The sequence below is a fragment of the Platalea leucorodia genome (genome assembly GCF_965183815.1).
Source record: "Platalea leucorodia genome assembly, chromosome: 6".
NCBI lineage: Eukaryota > Metazoa > Chordata > Aves > Pelecaniformes > Threskiornithidae > Platalea > Platalea leucorodia.
In genome coordinates, this window is record NC_138828.1 from 53,499,175 (window position 1) to 53,519,443 (window position 20,269).

Sequence of the window (20,269 nt, forward strand, 5' to 3'; positions counted from 1 at the left end):
GCCTTCTCTTTTTTAATCTTTATGAATTTTTAATAAACGAAAGCCCTGATTTTAATTGCACTTTTAAAAATGTTTCATATTTTGAACATAGCCTGTACAATGTATGGTATTAAAGGAGATTTTGAATGGGTTTTCTTAAACTAAAGAAACATGCTGCAAAGTCAGCAATGAAAACAAAACACACAAATATTCTGCCTACAAATGAGTTTGAAAATGGGCAATATTATTGCACATCATTAACATGTAAAATTGTGTACGACGGTATTGTGTCCTATTAGACATGTCTAGAAATAAATGCAGAACAGCAATATGTGCAAATTCAAAGCACTGTCTTCATGTCGCTTACGCAACTCCTTGTAACTAGCTTTACAGCCACAGTACTACCATATTACCATTTTATATTAAGCCTTTACTTAGCAGCCCTCTGTGATGCGTCTTTCAGTCCTTGGCATTTTGCATTAGCTACTACTGTTTTCATTGTAATGTATGTATTTGTGGCATTATTAGCCTGCTGAGAAACACTTTCAAATAAACACTTAGGTCACTTAGTGTTACGTTATTTCACACCAGTGAATGAAACAAAGGTTTGCTTTCCCAATTTTTGTAACACAGTTCTTTGTTTACTCAAGATTCCTTCTGTCACTGAGATCAGGGGATTTTTTTACCTTCCCTACTTCAATACTTGAATCCAGTAGTTTAAGCTGTGGAGGAATCTACAACTGATAACTAAGAAAAGTGAGGCTCCTGTCAATTGAGTTAATTATATGGGAGCATGTTACACCCCTGTATTATTTTTTTTTTTTTAGGGAATGTGAAACAAAAAGGATGAGAAAACCACACTATGAACAACGTGGATTTCTTGTAGCCTTGTGGGGATCTCCCCTCTGCTGCAAATCCTTGCAAATTTGGCGTAAGCCCACTGTCATTTGAAATAGGACACACATGAACGTAACTAAACTGCTGGAAAGAAAGGATTAGAAGAGCGTTACAGATTTCTGTGGTGTAATTTTAGCCTCACTAGGTTCAGGCTGTTCTTTAGTATGAAAATGGGCATCTGAAGGACACTGAAGGCAACGGGATCAAACAGCTGAAGTTTTCTCTACAAAAGATCACCACCTAAAGAACAAAGAAAATGTATTCACGAGCTGCTTTTATTGGTAGCTCCACACAAGACATTGACAAAGGTAGTAAACTGGTAATGGATTCTGAAAAGCTGAGAAACAAAATTAAAAAGTTGGAGGGCACAACTCAGACGGAAGGATATCATTAAAAGTAAGGAGGAAAAAAAAAGTAAGTAAAAGGAGGGAAGCAGGGAAGGAAAGCTCTTTTTGTAAAATTAGCAGTAAGGCAGGGAACCGCATTCTTTGAAGACAGGGGGAAGGCAGAGCACCAGTTTACATAGCATGAAAGACGTTTGATGACACAAACTAGTAACAATTAAAACACAGCAACAAGGAGGTAGCCTTTGCAATGAAGATAAGCATTTTGTCACTGTTGACCAGCTAACTCGACGCTTTTATGTGGACGCTGCCCTGATCTGCACACAGAGTCCTCACGTTTACCACAAACATCACAGTCGAGCCAAGGGGCTGCTTCTGCACGTAGGCTGGAGGCTGAGGGTAGCTTTTAGGTTGGCTGCTCACCCTCACACTGTAGAGTGCAGAGACAGGTAAACACCACGGCGACCGAAAAATCCTCCAAGGACAGGTAAGTCCCTGACAATTCATTTGGGAAGGGAGGAACATGTGGTGGGGTAAGTTAAAAGCAGGTCAACTTATCACAGTACTAAGACTGGGAAAAAATCTGCCAAAGATCTAGGGCCAAGCGTATGGCAAACCCCGAATTCAGAGAGGCCAGAAACATTGCGATGAGAAGGTAAAATAAGCATTCAACTTTACTTATATTATTGAAATTGCCAGTAAAGCCCCTGGAGCCAGCAAAGCAAACCATTTAAATCTTAAAATAAAATTTAGTGGTCTTTTAATATAAATCATTCTGGAAAGAAGCTAATGAAACCTTACAGGTCCACCAGAATCACTGTGACTGAATTCAGGCAAGGACTCATTTTTAAGTCTGCTGGTTGCCAAGGTTATTCAGATTAATTTATTCTGTTTCCAAAGACTAAAAGAACACAGTGCTTTATGTTAAGGTATTCCCTTATTATGATACACAAGCTTTCCTTGTAGCTTATTACTACATATAAATTTGATCTCTACAGGTATCTGAGCAAAACAAGGCATTTACAAAAGCAGTAGCTAGAGATGCAATATGGGTTTTCGAAGCCCATTTTAGTGAAGGTGGCTCCAGGAATTACTGCTGCTGAAAGGGTGAAACGGGAAAAGCTCAAATCACTACACACAAAGATTAAAAGTTTGTCCTTGAGTAGCTTACTGCACGTTTCCAACACAAGTCTGTATCCACCCAACAAGTTCTGGAATGCCCAACTCTATCCGTAAGTTAGACAATTATAAGATATATTAAAAATCCCAAAGCCTTTATTTGTAAGTTTAACACATTACAGTATTTACTGTTCAGAATAGTGTATACAATAAGGCTGTGATAACTGACTGAACTTTGTTGCCAGAGTTTTAATTCAGTTTTACCTGAAGGTCTCTTAAATCTCTCTTTTAGAAAGACTTATCCTCCTAGTCTTTGAAGGGAGTAGTAAGAACTTGGTCAGAAACAGGACTAAAAGATTTCTAACCAACTTCTGCATTTGGTCAAGGTCCAAAGCAGCAAAGCTGCAGGAGCATGTACACAGCAAACAACGGAACTATAGTAGATCATTGGATACTGCTTACAACTAACGTAATTGTAGTCTCTCGCTTGTAGTGGTGGCTAGAACAGCTGTACCTACCTGACAATCCCCGTCTTTCAGAAAAGTTAGCATGTCAAATAGTGTGAAATCTAGAAAAACTGTCGTCTATAAGCCCCAGCAGAATGGACCATTAACACCAGTTGTATATAAGATCACCCTAAAATGAAACCTACTTAATTTCAGACTTACATTTTAAAATAATTTCTCTGGTCTGCAATAGCATTAGTTACAATTGCTACGTGGAGAATTCAGTTCCGGATTTAAGTAGTCCTTTGACTCAGGGAGGAACAAAAGGCCTAAATTCAGCTATAGAAAACATTTAGCAGTAAGAGCAGATGTTAAAATTAGGCAAAACCCAGACTCACTTAGCATTTACGATGCAGAATGCACCCTCACCCACACCCTGAAGTACCGCACCACCAGAGACAAGTCACCTCCTTACTCCTGTATTTCTTGCTCATTGATTTCACTTTTCCGCTTGGCAGAACACCTCACGATGAGCATCGCACAGTGCAGGGATCTCCAGAAACAAGTCACTGTATGTGGCCTATTATTCCAGATTGCTTAAGAGTTCTCTTGACTCATTTCAAAAGATTTTTAGAATATGCATCTAACAGCAGCTGCCATTCTCTTACACTTCATAGGGAATTGCTTAAAGCTGGATTTACACCTACATGCCACGTTTCAGCAAAATAAGGTAAAGAATGTGCTTAACAGTGAACTACCAGCATGCTAGAAACCTAACTCTGACAGAGTTACCAGTGTTGTACTAAGTCTTCTGGTGAAAGTGTGAAGATTACCTATAAGGAAAAATGTTCGCATTGGCACAACCAGTGTAGGACTAAAAGAAAAGGAAAAAAAAAGAAACCAAACCAGCAGCAGGTTGGCTTGTCCTTTAAGGGCCAGGAACAGGCTGGCCATTCCTGCCTGTGCCAGGATACCCACAGCTAAGCCAGTACATCATTGCTGAATACAGAGACTTCTGTGCTTCTTTTCTAGAGTACAGGTTTGTGACTGCAGAAGGGGCTAAAAAATAGGGGGGAAAAATCCCTATTAGGAACAACGATATATGAGAGAGAATAGAAAGGGAGAAAAGAGAAGACCTTAAACTTTCATATCCCTGAACAAGAAACACTGTACTATGAACTTGCATTGAACAGTGACATTTTCTTCTAGAATCATCTCCATTATCATCAGAAGGACTCCATAGAGAAGTCCTGAATTTGTAAATTTGCTTACAAAATAACCTAAGAGGAAGAGCTGAAGTGTTGAGATCTTGTACTAGTTTGAGAAGCAAATCCTCTGAGGGTGACCTGGCTAGAGAGTTCCGTCACCGTAGAGCACCATAAGACACCACATAACATTCGACAGGAGGAGGCAGATGAGGACAGAAGTCCGTCATTCCATGCCATTATAAAACGTATACAGAAGGTACGAGCCCAACTCAGGAAGAACACCTGGTGTTTGGTCATCTGTTCCTTTCTCTGCTTACAAGGAAGAAACAACAACAAAAAGGCAGCCCTGTACAGGATTGTGTGTCTAGTCTTTAAGCTCGTTAGCTAGATACTCAGAAAAAGATCCAAAACAACTTGTACACTCAGCACAAAAATTGACGGAATTTTCCAAGAAGGTAACACTGACGACTTAAATCTAACTCTTCTCCAGAGCTGCAGAAATCACACTGCTCAGACACCCAAGTTCAGAACCACCTGGAAACCTACACGATCTCACTTTTAATTAGGGCTTTAGTTAGCACATTAGCAGACATGCTATGTCAATACACAAGCAGGATTACACACAGTCAGTAGACACGGTTTTTTGCAAGAAGATACTCTAAAATTACTGCTTAACCATGGCACTTCCAACCTCTTTATTTTTGCAGGCACCGAAGTATCTTCTTTGATTTGGACCATAGTTCTATTTGCTTGGGAGATCTTATCTCAGAATTTGGACCAGCTTCACAAAGAAAAATCCCATCAAATACCAGTGAATAGTTTACTTGCCTTGAAAGGCAGTAGCTTAACACAGACAACCACAGTACTGTAAAGCGTGACAGGGCTGAGACTAAAGCCTCATTTGAAGATTCACTAGCCCGTGGAACAGACTTCTTGTGCTTACGTGATTTTCGTAACTCCAAATTTACTCACTTTTCTCCAATTCAGAAGAAATACCTTATTGCATTTTTCTAGAAGAGCATTGAATTTAGGACTGACTGAAGATTAATGATACAGAAAAGAACTCGGTTGGACTGACGTGCTTTAGAGACTTGAATCTGTGATGTTCTGTGACCCTTTCTAGGTTACACAGAGGCAGTGTGTCTTGGCTAAGAGGTTTATCTACAGACTGCTTCCTGACAAGAAAGAAGCAGCATTCCTGATAAGTTATTTGATCAGTGCTTTATCTTATTTATCTCTCAGAACTGTACAATTCTTTCTGTTCTCTCCATGAAAACCTAATGCACTGACAAGATTAAGAATGTGTCTTTTTGCAAGAGCAAGAGAGAACATACAGGCATGTATTTAGGGGTTGTATTTTTCTGCTATAGAATACGGCACTCAGTCCGATCCATTCTCACCAGATATACACCCATCCTAAACAAAGTCATCTCACCAGAGGCAAGATTCAATAATGAAAGGGCAGAATTAAGTCGCACTTCCAAATTCTATCACTGGCCATAATGTAACACACTATGCAACTCCAACCAAATTAGTTTCTTTGTTCCTTAAAATTAGGAAAAAATAACTGCTACTTCACAAAGAACTTCAGAACTAGTTTTTGTAAAGTGCTTTTGAGCTCCTCACATGATGAACATATTCATATTGCATAAAACAGAAACTGGGAGGTGACCTGATTATTTTTCCTTTAAGTAAAAACAAATATAAAAATGAAATTGTTAGATGCAATTGTGTTTAATTACAGTGGTAGGTACCAAGCCACTCCTGAAATCAAGTGCATCGGTGCTACTGAGCAACATACCAAATCTACACAGAGATCATTTATTCTATTTTGATTCCAATATAATTTGTTCCAACATATTCTTTGCTCAATCCAAATCTACTTATCCAAAACACAATACACGCTATACTTAGCTTTGTATTATTACTTCAAAGTAAAAAACTTGTTGTGAAACATTTTGGCTTCAAGAAAAGACAGCTTGTGAATCCACTGACAATCTCAAATTATGAACTTCAGTTTCCAAAGCCGTATCACCATTTATCTCAAACTCTTCCACAGATCAAGCCAAATCTGTTTAAAGTTCAAAATACAAAAGATATGAATTATGTTTTTATAAAAATGTAAAAAGCTAGTCAAAATTACATGTTTAGATATTTAATCTCTGAAGAATGGAGTATAGCAGCAGGAACTTAAATATAATAAGAACTATCAACAATAAATACAAGAAATTAGTGCAAAGATTGCAATAGAAGGATTCTTGAGTACAATGAGAATATAAACAGACATTCTAATTTGTACAAAAACCATCCCAACTCTGTATACAATCTCTTCTATAAATACAACCACAGAAGATGAAATGCTTATTTGCAAATAATAGTTATTAAAAAGTGTGCTTTATTGGGTTTTTCACTCATTCTCTTGGCAGGTGTAGTTTGCAGGAAGTCTGTAAAGACAAATTTTCATAATTAGACATTTTTAACTCCTCCAGAAGTTATGTTTTAAATACAACTAACAACAGATGAAGTACATACATGATTTCCACAGAAAGCATTGTGAGAACACTAAGCATTGTAACAAATCCATTTGCACTTAGCAATTTATAAGTGTGTGACAATGAGATAAATTAAAAAAAAAAAAAAAAAAAAGGCATCACAAATATTAAACCAGCAGTTTACCTATAGCGGAGCATGAAATTGGCTGTGCATTGCTATTGCCTGTTGAAGTTTTTCCTCTTTGGCTCGTCTACAGTGGCAGAGCTACAAAACAAGACATAGGAAGAGCGAATTCTGAAAGGAATTTTTTATAATGTATACTACAGTTTCTCTGCAATGATTTAGCTACTTTGCAGGCTCTTTAAAAAAGGAAAACCCTGTGAACCACCTCCCTTCCAAGCTTCAGGGTCAACAACTGTCTGTATTGATAACATTATTCCATCCACAACTGCTTGGGAAACACGAGAATTGTTTCCTATGTTATGAAATGCATTTATTAGACATTTTTAAAGAAAGGTACACTACCCAGTAAGTCGCTCTTGTTGCAGCATGAGCAAGAATGGTAGTTTTTGAACCTCGGTTATTTATTTCGTGATAGCCATCAACAGAATAATTAGTTTATGAAGTTTAATAAATTAAACATTAAGGTTGCTTAATATAACATGTCATTCTATGTCGACTTACCAAATTTAAAATTGTCCATGTGGCTATATTCCTTATGTCTGTATAGGATATAGAGGAAAGCGGCACAAAAATATCCGCAACAACACAGGACTAGGGTCTAACGCAGGAGACCTTTGCACTCCCATCCTAAAGGTATATGCCTTCAGAATGCAGGTTATATTCTAAATAGACTGAAGCCACTTAGGGACATATTTTTCTTTTGTTGGAGCTTACTAAAGCACTGTTCTGTATCACAGGACTGCTCAAGCTCCAAGTCTTAAATTTATTCACTATGTGTTGTATATCCCTCAGATTAGAATGACTTGTATATCACATACCGTTCTCTTTTCCATGAAACTACTAAGAAAGTCATCTATTTCTGTTTTGCCTTCCAAGAAGTCTTCTGCAATAGTGTCAGATTCCTCTTCAGCTTCATGAGCAGCTACTTTAAGTCTGGCTTGCAGAGCACTTGGACTGCAACTCTAAGAAAATAAAAACTCCTCTGTAATATTAAACTGCCCATCAAAACCTACATTTCCAATAAGAAGGAAAAATTACTATATAAATATGGGATATGTGAATAAAGCTGTATTATTACATAAAAGCCTAAGTGACCAGATGAAGCTTCATCTCCAAGAAACAGCATAGCCTGTTAAACTAGAAAGGATTCAATGTGAGAAAAGCGTTGCTAGTTTAGGTCTTGATTCACAATGACTCTCACAAATGTCTAAAGCTTTTCAACTGTTGCCCTACACTGTAGAAAACATCCAACTTGGAAATCTGACAGGTTCTCGCGTGCAAAATTTCTGAGTAGAACTAGCTTTTTAAGTGTCTTCAATAAACAGGGTCTACTTTTGAGACTCAAAGTCAGTAGTGAACCTGAGAAGTATAAAAAGGTAAAGAAGCACTTATTGTTCAGCTTTTAAATACCCTTGAAATGGCTGTGGAGAGGAAGACAGGAAAGGAAAAAGCACCTACTCAAGAAGTAAATGGGCTGCTAATCTAAACCAGTATACTCATTCTTCTGTTCTTATAAACATCAAACCTTATTTCTGCTTATTGCGTATGATTGCATTAGTTTTCCTCTAAAACGTTTGGACAGTTAATTAGAATGCAATTCACGTCTTCAGTAGAAGTCTGTGCAGAGCCAGAACTGCAAAATTAAGGTATTTATAGATTTTAGATGCTTGGAGTACCCTTCATCTACCCCATGAAAAATATTTTACTTATGTACTGTAAAACTGCAATGTAATCAGAAATTTCCTGTTAAATTAATCTTGTGCAAAATAAGGAGAGTTTGCTTTAATAAAAGACGACTAAAATTCACCCACACTACAAAGTAAAAAGGCTTGTCTGGAACTTTGAAGGAGAGAGAACAGGAGATACCAGGTAGTGCACAGTGAACATCAATATATGAAGATACAACCTATGTGGAAAAACAGCACAAAAATCCATCTGCAACTCCCCAACTCTCAGCCTCCTAACCATCCCTAAATTGAATCAGCAAATCTAACTCAGCAAAAAAGAAAAGGTGATATAGCAGTGGGGTATTATGTCCTGTTCTTAAGTGGTTTCTTACAGAAATGGAAGTTTCTCAATGCCAACTACCTCCACCCACTTTAAAGCCAACTTACATCACACAGAAAGGAAGCATTAGGAGTCAGACTATTCTGATTTTCAAGTGAGGAAACATTTAATTCATTTAGATCACCAATGAAATAATTCAGTTTGCTGTCACCTAACTTTTTGCTTGCTATTTCGTATTCTGTTACTTTTTGAGCATTTTGAAATTCAGTTACTATTTTGATGGACTGTTGCATTCTCAGGTCACAAGTCTTGCAAAGATTGCAGCACAGAAATTGTTTTATGACAAGTTACATCTTTTAATGCATATCCTGGTAAACATACTAAGAAATTATTCTTCTTCTCCAAACTGCTTTCTGAAGTAGTGACTTTACTCTATTTGAGCTTTAGAATGTGCAAAGTTTGACAGCATATATAACGTGTTGCCCAAAGTAAGCATACCCAGTGAATCACAGAATTTAAGTTTCTAAAACAATGGTTTTAATTATTTTCATCTGGTACAGTTTTACAAGCTCATTATGTTGAATGGGTACCATTAATTAAATAAGCCTTCTTTATAAAACATTCTATTCTTAAAACTGGTTTGACCCAGGACTGTGCTTAAGAACAGCTCTAAATGCTCATCACACTCCCTTCTTCCAACTTTGCTTCTATTGCAGCGTTAAAAAAAAAACCCAACTCAAAAAAACAGTAGTGCAATCATAACACTGCTTTGCTTTCAAACGGTTTGGGACTTCATCCCATTTTATTTCACACTTGATATGAATCTATTCCATATAAAATTAGAATTTAACCAGAAGAATATTCTTTATAGATAAAGATAGAAATCAAAATTTCAGTTTTATTGAAGTATTCTTAAAGGATAATATGATATAGAGATTATACCTCACTAAGTTCATGCTGTCTTTGCATCTTTTTTTCAAAGGCTGCTTTCATCTGTGTGAGTTGCTCATACTGGAAGGAAGAAGAAAAAGAATGTTTTTCCCCCCTGAAAAAAACAGAATATCACAACTAGTATTTCTGAAAAATATTTTCTTGTTCACTTACTTTATCCAACACTGTCTGTCTTTTTGCCTCAAGACTGGGCTCCAGCAACAAGTTTTTTTCTGTAAAATAAAGTCACTATTACTACTATTTTTAAAGGATTCAGCTCACAGAACACAGCCACAGATGATAACGTTTTGACATCTTACTTGCCAGCTCTTCAATGCTTTTCACTAACTCATCTCTATCAGTAATGACTTGCTTCAGTTGTGGCAGAGTCACAAACTGTTCCAGTAACACTTCCTCTTGCTCGTTCATATTGGTCAGCTGTGATATACTATATTCAAACAGAAAGAAAGCAGATTTAAAGCTAACAGCAAACATTACGTGTAGAGTTACTCATTTCTGCCAAAAGTTTCAGGCATTTATTGGGATGTTACAGATACACGACACTTGACCACAACTTATTTTTCCCCTTTTTGCCTGGATTGTGGGCTCTACTATCTGTAGCAGTGAGCTTAAAAAGCAGTGTGTTAAAAAGTATCTCTTATTTCAAACCTTATTTCCTATAAAGTGTTTTTTAATGCTACTATAGTGGGTTGACCTTGGCCAGCTACCAGAGGCCCACCCAGCTGCGCTCTCAGTCCCCCTTCTCAGGAGGATATAGGGGAAAAGTTTGTGGGTCGAGATAAAGACAGGGATCACTTACCAATTACAATCACAAGCAAAACACACTCAACTTGGGAAAAATTAATTTAATTTATTGCCAATTACAGTAAGAGTTGGATGGTGAGAAAGAAAGACAAAACCTAAAACACCTCACCGCCTTTTTCCCCAGGCTCAACTTCACTCCTTCATTCCCAACTCCTCTACCTCCCCCTGCCTCAAGCACCGCACGGAGTGGGGGGAATCGCAGGTGTTGCAGTCAGTCCGTACGTTTGTCTCTGCTGCTCCTTCCTCCTCACACTTTTCCCCTGCTCCAGCATGGGTCCCTCTCCACAGGCTGCAGTTCCTGGCAGGAGAGCCTGCTCTAGTGTGGGCTCTCCATGGCTGCAGTTTCCTTCAGGGCTTATCTGCCTGCTCCAATGGGGGGTCCTCCATGGACTGCAGTGTGGATATCTGCTCCAGCACAGTCCTCTCCATGGGCTACAGGAAAATACGTGTTCTACTGTGGTTCTCCAAAACCTCCATGGGCTGCAGATTATCTGCTCTGGCACTTCTTCTCTGACCTTGGTGTTCACAGGATTCTCACACTCTTCCACCCCTCCCCTGAATCCTCACTGTCTCTGCAGTGTTTGCTCTTTTTTAAATGTGTTTTCATAGAGGCAGCACCTGCTTCACTGATCGACTCAGCTATCCTGCAGTGGGTCTCCTGCCAAGCCAGCTGTGTCTGGCATGGGGGCAGCCCCTGGGCCCCTTCCCACAAAGGCCACCTGTGCAGCCCTCAAGCTACCAAAACACTGCTACCTGCGCCCAACAGAGCTACTCAGAACAGCTGCACTACCATTTGTAATTTAATTCAACTACCACCAGAAGAATCATGGAATTTTAATCCGGTCTTGGAAGGACAAAACTTGATTAGAATGTTTTGTCTAAACAAACAAATTACGCTTCCCCCCCCCATGCCCCCTAACTTTCTGCTACATAATAAGGATGCTGCTAGAACTTACAGCTGATTTAGCTAAATTAAACAGGCTCTTAAGAAGGTGTCAAGGGAAACAAAAAAAAAAAAAACCCCAGAAGTCCTTCTTGCCAAAGGTCTTTTCCTTTTTGAAAGGACAGAGTTTCCAATCACTAAACTATGACACCACCACAAAGATGTGAGATCAGAAAGAAACCAATCTTCTAAGACCCCTTCAGAATTACTAGCTAATTTGTAATCTATTCAATCCCAGATAACTGATCAAGGAGGCTGTCTCATTAGATCTGAGCAAACTGCTGGGAACAATAACGAATATCATTTCAATTGTGACAAGATATGCTTTTGATGAAAGTATTTGTGTAGTATGTGTATGAAGTATTTAGATGTGGAAGTGATTTGCACGGGGACAGCTGGCACATTCACCACCTGGATTTATCTAACCCAACCCCCCCGCACATGCTGAGCTGCTCACAAAGTAGTCTATTTGTGAACCAGTCTCAAGTCCATTTCCCTGGCCCCTTTCCTCCTTCAAAAGTTACGCTTATTGTGTTAGTAGAAATCAAATCCCTGGTGAGGCCCCAGAAGACAGAACACTGATAGTTAAAAAAAGTAAAAATAAATGCTCTTTTCCCTGGTGTTGAATGGTAACGTATTGTTGCTGCTGAGAAAACCCTAAACAAGCACCACATTTGAATACAAGGCTGGCTTACAGTCTGACTCTACAATTTTGGTAAGTGGTAGTTCTCCTATTTATAATTTCTACAAAAACCTTTCAGTGATATATACAGACTTTTGACAAAAATCAGATACAGACCAGCAATAATTGCCTTTTAATCACTATGGAAAGTTTTGCTACCTTCTGAAAATTTACCTTAGTTCTGAGAGTTCTGGAAATGTATCAGGAACATCAGGCATCTTGTAAGTAAATCCATTCTGGCCAACCTAAATGGAAGTTTAGAAAAGCTTAGTAGATTTTTGAAGATCAATTTCTTGATATTTAACCTGATTAATCCAAAACTGGAGATGAATACTTGCCAGCAACAAGAAAAGTAGGAAAAGTAGTAAGAAGCAGTAGCACTAGTCTCTGAACAGAAGATGTCTCAACTCAACCATGGCAACAAAATACTTAGGGATGTTTGGGGTAGCATGACATAAAAGATGAATCACTTTTGGAGGAAAATAATTCTGTCTTGCTATGTCCTCCATTTGAGAACAGGTGGATGACCCAGGAAACACACAAGAGTAGCATAACTCAGGGAAGTGAGAACAGAGAAAGAGATTGACAGTTTGATCTCTCTCATGTGGTTTTTGAAGACATAATCCCTCAGGACAAAAGTTTTTAGAAGGGGAAAAATAAGTCTGTCTTCATAGAAGGTAGAAATTTTAAATTCTACCAAACCAGAAAAGTGTCTTCCAAGATGAAGAAAGCTTTTGTTTCTAAAGATGGGATTTGATGAAAGACTAAACATTTGGATAGAAAGTTTCTGGAGGACATTAAAAAAAAAAAAAAAAAATCCTTCCAGAGTGCATCAGTGAGAGGGATTTTGTGAGTACACACATCCAAGATCCGTGAAGAGAAGCTATTTGAAGCATGAAACCGAGAAATAAATACTCTACACATAACAGTTTGAGACTGCACATCGTTCTCACCTGATAGGTTCGGGGCAGGAAATCCCATATAGATAAAAGGATCTCATTTTCTACGGCTGGAGAAACATTAACAGCTGTACTATGGGGGAGTGCAGCTCAAAAAAAAAGTATATTCAAAGATATTTAGCATAACACTAGTTTCACTGAAACTCAGACAAACTTGTTGCTCTGACTTCAAGTTTGTTCTAAAAAACTTTTTATCAAAGCCAGAATGGCATTTTCATTTTCCTAGCAGCAGCAAAACAATGAAGTGCAGTCACTCAGACTGTTCCTTGAGTTTTGTGGCAATGCCCTGTGTGCCCTTGAGGGAACTTATACCCAGTGTCGGATAGCTTAAGCAGCAAAACTCAGTGCACAGACCTGAAGCACTGCTTCTGCTGTTGGAACAGGTAGTGGCAGATCAGCAATGAAGCCATAAGAGGGAGCAGCAGGCTTGTCTGTAGTGTAGCTTGAAGAAACTGATTCAGCAACTGGCACGGCTGCCATTGTTCTATTTGTTTCTTGAGGTGGGTACGGAGGAAGAAATGGAAACCCCTGAGGAGCATAAGGAGGCATTCCAGCTGGTTTGTTGAAAAGGCTAAAAACAAACAAACAACCACGACCATGAGCAACCAACTGCTTACAGCACATTACTTATCATCTGAATTGTAATTACTAGACCACATACAAGACATAAGATTGAATTTTTAAAAGACCATAAAGTTTGCATTTTCTGTTCTCAGTTATTTCCAATGTAGTAAGTCTACTTTATGTCTTATACTGTGACATAATATACAACTCCATTAAACTATATTCTTGTAGAGCAGCCAAATACACACTCACACTCTTAATTATAAGAAAACTACTTCTCAAAAATTTAAATGGTTTCCATCTAGAAGTCCTGAGAAATGCATCTGTGTTGTACATTAGTTCTTATTTGCAGTATACCATTTAACAGCTTGGGCAATGCACACATAATTACTTCTAAATAACATCAATCTTTTTTTTAAATTCACAACTGCAGCTGCATCTGAACCCAGTATCATCATCAGCCACGAGAACCACAGTTGTAGTGATAAAGCTGTAATGTCTCAGACCACTTTTGCATATTTAATACAATTATTTAAACTGCACAGTTGTGCAACAGAAGCTGCCTCTAAGCCTGGGAGATTATGAACAGAATATGAAGAAGCAGAACTGCTCAGATCATGATCTACAGCAGAATCAAGATTTCATCTGATAATGTAAACATTTATTCTTTTTCAGGAAAACAGAAGTTATATGAGCATGTTGATACAGCAGCTCCAATGAAATCTAGTGTTTCTTCTGAAAACAACCATGCCATCAAGCATGCACATGAAACTGTGCAGGGAATCTATGTCTCACAATACATCCACTACGTTATTCCTGTTCCTGCCCTCCTAATACTTGGTTTCATCTGTTGTTAAAAAATGTAAGTTAATACACATTTTTCTATTCATCATGTTCATAGATACTTACTATGGAAATGATGTTGAGCTAGGAGCCAGAACTGGAGGATTCTTCCAAAACTCATCCAGTAAACTCTGAATAATTTTTCCCAGATCTGAGTGCATTGTAAACTGGTAAAAACAAAACAAAACCAAACCTCAAAAAACGTAAAGCAGCAAGATGCAGAAGAAAAATTACTCCTGGAATCCAACAGTTCCAAAATGTGCTGAACTTCACTGATTATACCCACATGGCAGTGCTGTAAGCTATTTCAGAGACATATGACCTAATGTAATCTGTGTTTATGCAAGCTCCAAATAAAGTGATAAAGCCACCCAGAACTGAACAGAAACTACAAGTCTTTTGGATATTCCATTATCAATGGAGAATCAATCAAGTATAACATTTCTGATGAACAACCAAAAAAAAAATGCACCTTGCTTACCAAGATACGTTTGGAGGAAAAAAATAAAGGGAAAAAAAAAACCCTCAAGATTTAAGTTTGATACAAAAAGCATCATTAACTGCATTCTGAAAAAGTCATAACCCGACTCCACAACCCAAAAAAACCTATCACATCCTTCCTGGCAGAGAAAAAAAAAAAACCCTCACAGCATATTAAAATCCTACATATTAGAGTTAAAACCTTTATATCTTTCTAACAGGATTAGGATAGAAAGAACTATGTCACAGAACAGTCTTAAAGCATCCTTCTCCCTTATTTGGAATAGCTGTAGAGAAAACAAGAACTGTGCTATTGGTACTAACAAGAAAAGTGGTAGGAACTTTCTAAGCCATCATAACTTAAAATAGTTTTAGATATATGGAATATCGAACTCAGTAATGGTAGCAGTAAAAGAATTAAAAGTAGTATACTGAACACTACCGAATTTTTGTTTTCAGACCCCTGAAAATATAATTTGAGAGGGATTAGGATCTGTACTAGTCTTTTTCAGCAGAAGCATTAGCAATAGTCTACTGTTAACAGCAATTTTAATACATGTAGATATATGTGAAGCTACAAATTATACATACATTACTTATTAATGGACCGGTCACATACACTCCCTGCTTGTCCATTAAATGATGTCTCACAGGTGGGAAAACACTGATGACTGGTTTTTCCTGAGGAAACTGAGGTGGAAGCAAGCTGCAAATACAAGAATAATCATTACTACAGCTACATCCCATGATAAAGTTTGCATAAGAAGACTTCTTATGCAAAGAAAAAGTACTATTAATTACATAAACTTACGTTTCTACGAGAAGAGTTATGGAGAAACACAGAGTGAGGCACACAAGAGGATTATTCAGTTACAAAATTAGAAGTCAGACAGATTAGAATACTAGGCTTCCACAGAACCGAAGAGAGCATTTACTGGGCAAAACTGTGGCATAACAATGAAGCAATTATGTCCATGGACCAAGAAAAAGCTGTAGCATAACGAGAATATTTTCTAATACAAATGTTATTACAACAACGTAGTGTAACCTGCAAGAATATCAGGCAAGTTATCAGGCTAAAGTCATAAAAAACTTGTCAATAGAATACCATTAATATTTGCCAGAGCAAAAGCACCCCCCAAGTAAATTCATAGGAAATGTTACAATAAATCACCTAAGTTATGATCCAGAAGCTTCACTGGGGTAAGAGTTAGTACTAGGAGCTACAGCACATTAGTAAATTACTAATTAAGTTTATTTTTACTCGTAAGGGATTCAAAGTTATCAGAAACCCTCAAGCGTTTTCTCCTACTTATCTTCAACTAAAACCACGCAGGTATCTTAGCAGCTGACCACAGCAAAATATAGTTTTGCTTTCAGCTGAGCTGAGCATCTGCATCTTGTACAGAACCACTTGCACTTAGATCACTACAACCACTAATGCAAATCCAGGTTATAGTTCCTCAAATCAGTTATGAGATGGGAGCCATTTATGTTCTATTACTACTTTTTTTTTGAGAACATTTTTAATTTTCAAGATGTGCACAGAGATATCTCACTCTACTTACATGTTAATATTAATTGTCAAGTTGTTTACAGTGAATGGCAGTCGATATTCCACATCTTTCTGAATTTCTGCAATGCTGTCAAAGAAGAAATTGTTAGCATCCAATTAACGGTCAATATAAAACACTAAAGTCTAAAAAAGGGCATGACCTCAGACCTTTGTATTTAGTTTAGTTTTGAAAAGCCTTGTAAGAATAAAATTGAAAATGCTGGAATAAGTTAATATGCTTCAGAATGCTATACTGAATATTAAAATTAAAGCAAAAAATAGTAGATTCAACTTTCAAACCTCATACACGATCACAAGCGATGGAAATATAGGCAGAGAAATTGTGCTACCCACTGATCTGACAACAATCTCAACTTATTTTCTCCACTTACTGGCTTAACTTAAGACATCACATCAGTGATTTTTTTAATATACTGATTTTTATCTGATAAAACATTTACTTTGCCAAGGTGTTACACCTGGTTCACAACTAAGTATTGCTCTGCAACACTACCTACAGATCAATATTTAAAACATACATTACACTAGGCCTTCTTCCTTAATAGATCTGCTTACTATTTAATAGATGTTTTTTCCACATGAACCAAGTTCTAGGCACTTGCACAGATATTTTCAAGAATCATCTTGAGAAGAGCTACTTGTAAGAATGTAAAGCTCTGTGATCTAGTGACACTCAAGACACAGCCGCCCCCCCGCCCCAAAAGCATCGAGTGAAGAAACATGTTATCTTATGAAATCTGGTAAGACTGAATCGAAATTTGCTCCTCCTATAACAGGTAGGCTACTGAGAAAAATCTTTCAATCGTCTGCGTTAACAGGAAATTGATTTCAACACTCAAAGCACTCTACAATTTGTATGCACAGCAAGACTGTTTTGAAAGATGGCATCCCAAAGAATGCAGAGGAGGAGGAGCAGAAGACCTAACTCAGAAGCAGAATTTCCGGCCAAAATTAACATACCTACACTGGGACTGGGTGAGAAAGGAGGGCAGGAAAATCAGCTTCATCTTACAATGCCACAATCAAAACAAACTTAAAAAGCAGACTGATTCCTCTTCCATGTATTTTTCCTGCCTGCACCTTGTCAATAATATTCTTCTCCCTCACCTTTCTAAGGCTCTCTTATAAAGGGAGGGAACACAGTTGGAATTGGGAATAAGGGCAGCTGGGTGTTCCCAGAAAGCCTCTTTATACCCAACGTCAGAAACGCCCCTACATCTACCTCCAGGTACACTCCATACAATTACTTCCCCCCAAAACCCCAGACACATTACCTGCAAATGTGCGTTAAGTGTCGGCTAGGAGTGTTTTGTATCCCTCCAAAGCACTATTTGCACACAGAATTTAAAACTCTCGTTTTCACAGCTTCGGGAATAAACGGAGCAAGACACAAACCTAGCTATGCACCTTGCCTTCTGCAGCCTGACCTTATTCCTCTCACAGACAACTCAGTATCTGGTCTTTCCCTATGAAATCACAGGCTGTTTGAAGAAACTATCAGGCATCCTCAGCACGGGAGAATTCAAATCAGAGTTTAGGACTCTAAAACACTCGGAAATCACCACCTTCTCGTTCTTAACTGAAGGATTCTCCCTGGAATCTCTCGTGCACATTCCTGCCCTGTAATCATCTGTCATGCATTTTAATAGCCTGCTAAAAAATCCTTTTGAGCAGGGTATATAATTATGCTCCACTCACGTGCACAACCTATATGAACTGGGGAGGAAGAGGAGAACAGGGAGAGAGAAATGAGAAATCCAGAATCTCATTGAGCTGTCCAAACTGTTATAACCTCCTTTAGGCAAAGCCTTGAACCGATAAACTTAGTTGTCCCTGCCCCAAGCGGGAATGAGTTCACTGGAAAAACGGCACATTCTTAACTTTGTCTAGAACAACAACAAATGTAAGAAAACGGGTTTTTAAACACAAAAGCTTTATTTCAAGCTCCTAACCTGTGTGGGATCCTGAAAAGAAAGGCTATCTACTGTAATGAAATTAAGATCACATATACCTGGGCTTTTATTATCTACGAAGACTAACCAAACTTACATAACTTCGGTAACTACACCATGCCAAGAATTTTATTTTGAGCATTTAGTAAGGACCAGCTGGGATACACCTAAATGAACGACAAAAAATATACTTATCAGACAAAACAAACATTAGAACAACGTTTATTTAATCACTGCTTAGGAAACAACACTCTTGCAATGCTTGATGCATATTCCTATCCTATAGATCTGTGCAGCTGTGGAGTCCATAAGCAAGCACATCAGTCCCGCCCAAAAAAACCTTTGTACTTCTGAAAACTCGCACCAACTACACTTGCTTTTTAGAAGCACAGAATTTGAGCCACAGTGATTCAGATTTATTCAGTAATAAGTATCCCTTATGAAAACTGTACACTTTGCCAGAACATACTCTTCACTTGCCTATTTTGGGGTTTTTTTTTACACCTACCCTCAAGAGAGATTAGGCAGGTCAGTTTACATTGCTGAAAAGTTACATTTGAGCAGCTACCATCTCCCCACCCCTCATCTCCATTCCTGGCTGCAGGGTCCATTCCCTCCCCGTATATGCTTGAACTGGTGCCTGCACAAACAGGTAGTAAACCAGTTCAGCAAGCTGACCTTGAAAAAAACTGATCACGTTTTTTTGAGAACTTAACTTGGGGCAAGCTCATCTCCTGGGTAGAGAAAAAAGGGTAGAAATAAAAGGCTAAGTAAGGCCAGTCCAACACAAACTTCTAGTTAGGTAAGCTGCTGCGCACTCACAGAGACAGCTCCTTAGAAAAGTGAACCATCTTTCAAAAATATTTGCGAAATTGTCTCTGAACAGATTTAAGTTTAAGCAATGTCAATACTTAGCAATACTGTCATGTTTCCTGCGCCACAATTCAAAATATTAGGGTAGTGAGCGAACTGCAATTATTAAACTTTACTCTCAACTTATGAAGCACAAGGCGCCTACAGCCAGTTGCCAGAAAGAGGGTTTTACTCCAACACACGCAACCTGCATCTCTTTGCAGACCGTAAAATCCATCAGATCATTCCGCTGACGTCCCGGGCAAGCGGCGGTGTCACCGGGCGGGACGATCGGCGCCCGATCCCCGGCAACCCCGGCCAGCGGGGACGGCCCCGCCGCCGCCCCGACAGCAAACCTGCCTTTCGGTTCCCGAGCGCAGCCTCCCGCCCCGCCGCCCAGGCGGGTTTCTCCCCGCCGCGGGCCGGCTCCCCGCTCTCCTGCGGCCACGCACCCGCGGCCCTGCCCCCGGGACCCCGCTCCCGCCCGGCGGGACCCCGGAACACCCCGGGGTTCGGCCGCCCGGCCTACAGCGCCGGCGGCTCGGTTTCTTGTTTACCCGCACGGCGGAAGGCCGGCGGGACCCAGCCGGGCCTCACCGGGACGGGACGGGGCGAAATCAGGCCCCCGGGTGTGCGTGCGGCGACGCACGGCCCCCTCCCGAGGCGCGGTCCCACAGGGCCCGGGTCGAGCGACGCAGGCCGCCCCCGCGCCCCCGCCCGCCCCGGCCACTCACGAGGCGTGGGCGCCGCGCAGGGACTCGATCTGCCGCTGCTTCTGCTGCTGGAGGCTGGTGAGGGCGGGCAGCGGCGCGGCGGGCGAGGAGGAGCCGCCGCCCTTGGCGAGGGGGAACAGCCAGTTCATCCTCCCCGCCGCAGCCCCGGCCGGCGCGGGGGCACCGGCGCCACCGCAGCCCGGCCTCGCTCCCTCGCGCATGCGCGCGGCGGCGGCGGCGGCGCCGCTTCCTTTCCCCCCGCCCCCGCGGCGGC

General features: G+C 39.7%; 1 protein-coding gene across 1 annotated transcript; it reads right to left on the reverse strand.

Annotated features, from left to right (window-relative positions):
• Positions 1–1,051: 1,051 nt before the first annotated feature.
• Positions 1,052–20,215, reverse strand: VPS37A (VPS37A subunit of ESCRT-I). Its single transcript, XM_082315200.1, has 12 exons — positions 20,017–20,215; positions 16,471–16,545; positions 15,494–15,608; positions 14,489–14,589; positions 13,370–13,586; positions 12,231–12,301; positions 9,927–10,054; positions 9,781–9,839; positions 9,619–9,687; positions 7,488–7,631; positions 6,670–6,750; positions 1,052–6,437 (listed from the first exon to the last, which is right to left on the reverse strand). Exons 1-11 carry the CDS (start codon positions 20,142–20,144, stop codon positions 6,670–6,672), a joined length of 1,188 nt encoding a protein of 395 aa, XP_082171326.1. The 5' UTR covers positions 20,145–20,215; the 3' UTR covers positions 1,052–6,437.
• Positions 20,216–20,269: the final 54 nt, after the last annotated feature.

Bases quoted from the DNA above. Each gene is read 5' to 3' on its own strand.
- VPS37A (XM_082315200.1), bottom strand. From the start codon at position 20,144: ATGAACTGGCTGTTCCCCCTCGCCAAGGGCGGCGGCTCCTCCTCGCCC. The intron at 13,587-14,488 runs GTAAGTATCTAT...GTTTGTTTTTAG, and splicing joins AGCTCAACATCATTTCCATA to CCTTTTCAACAAACCAGCTG. The intron at 7,632-9,618 runs GTATAATCTCTA...TTATTTTCTTAG, and splicing joins GACAGCATGAACTTAGTGAG to AGTTGCAGTCCAAGTGCTCT.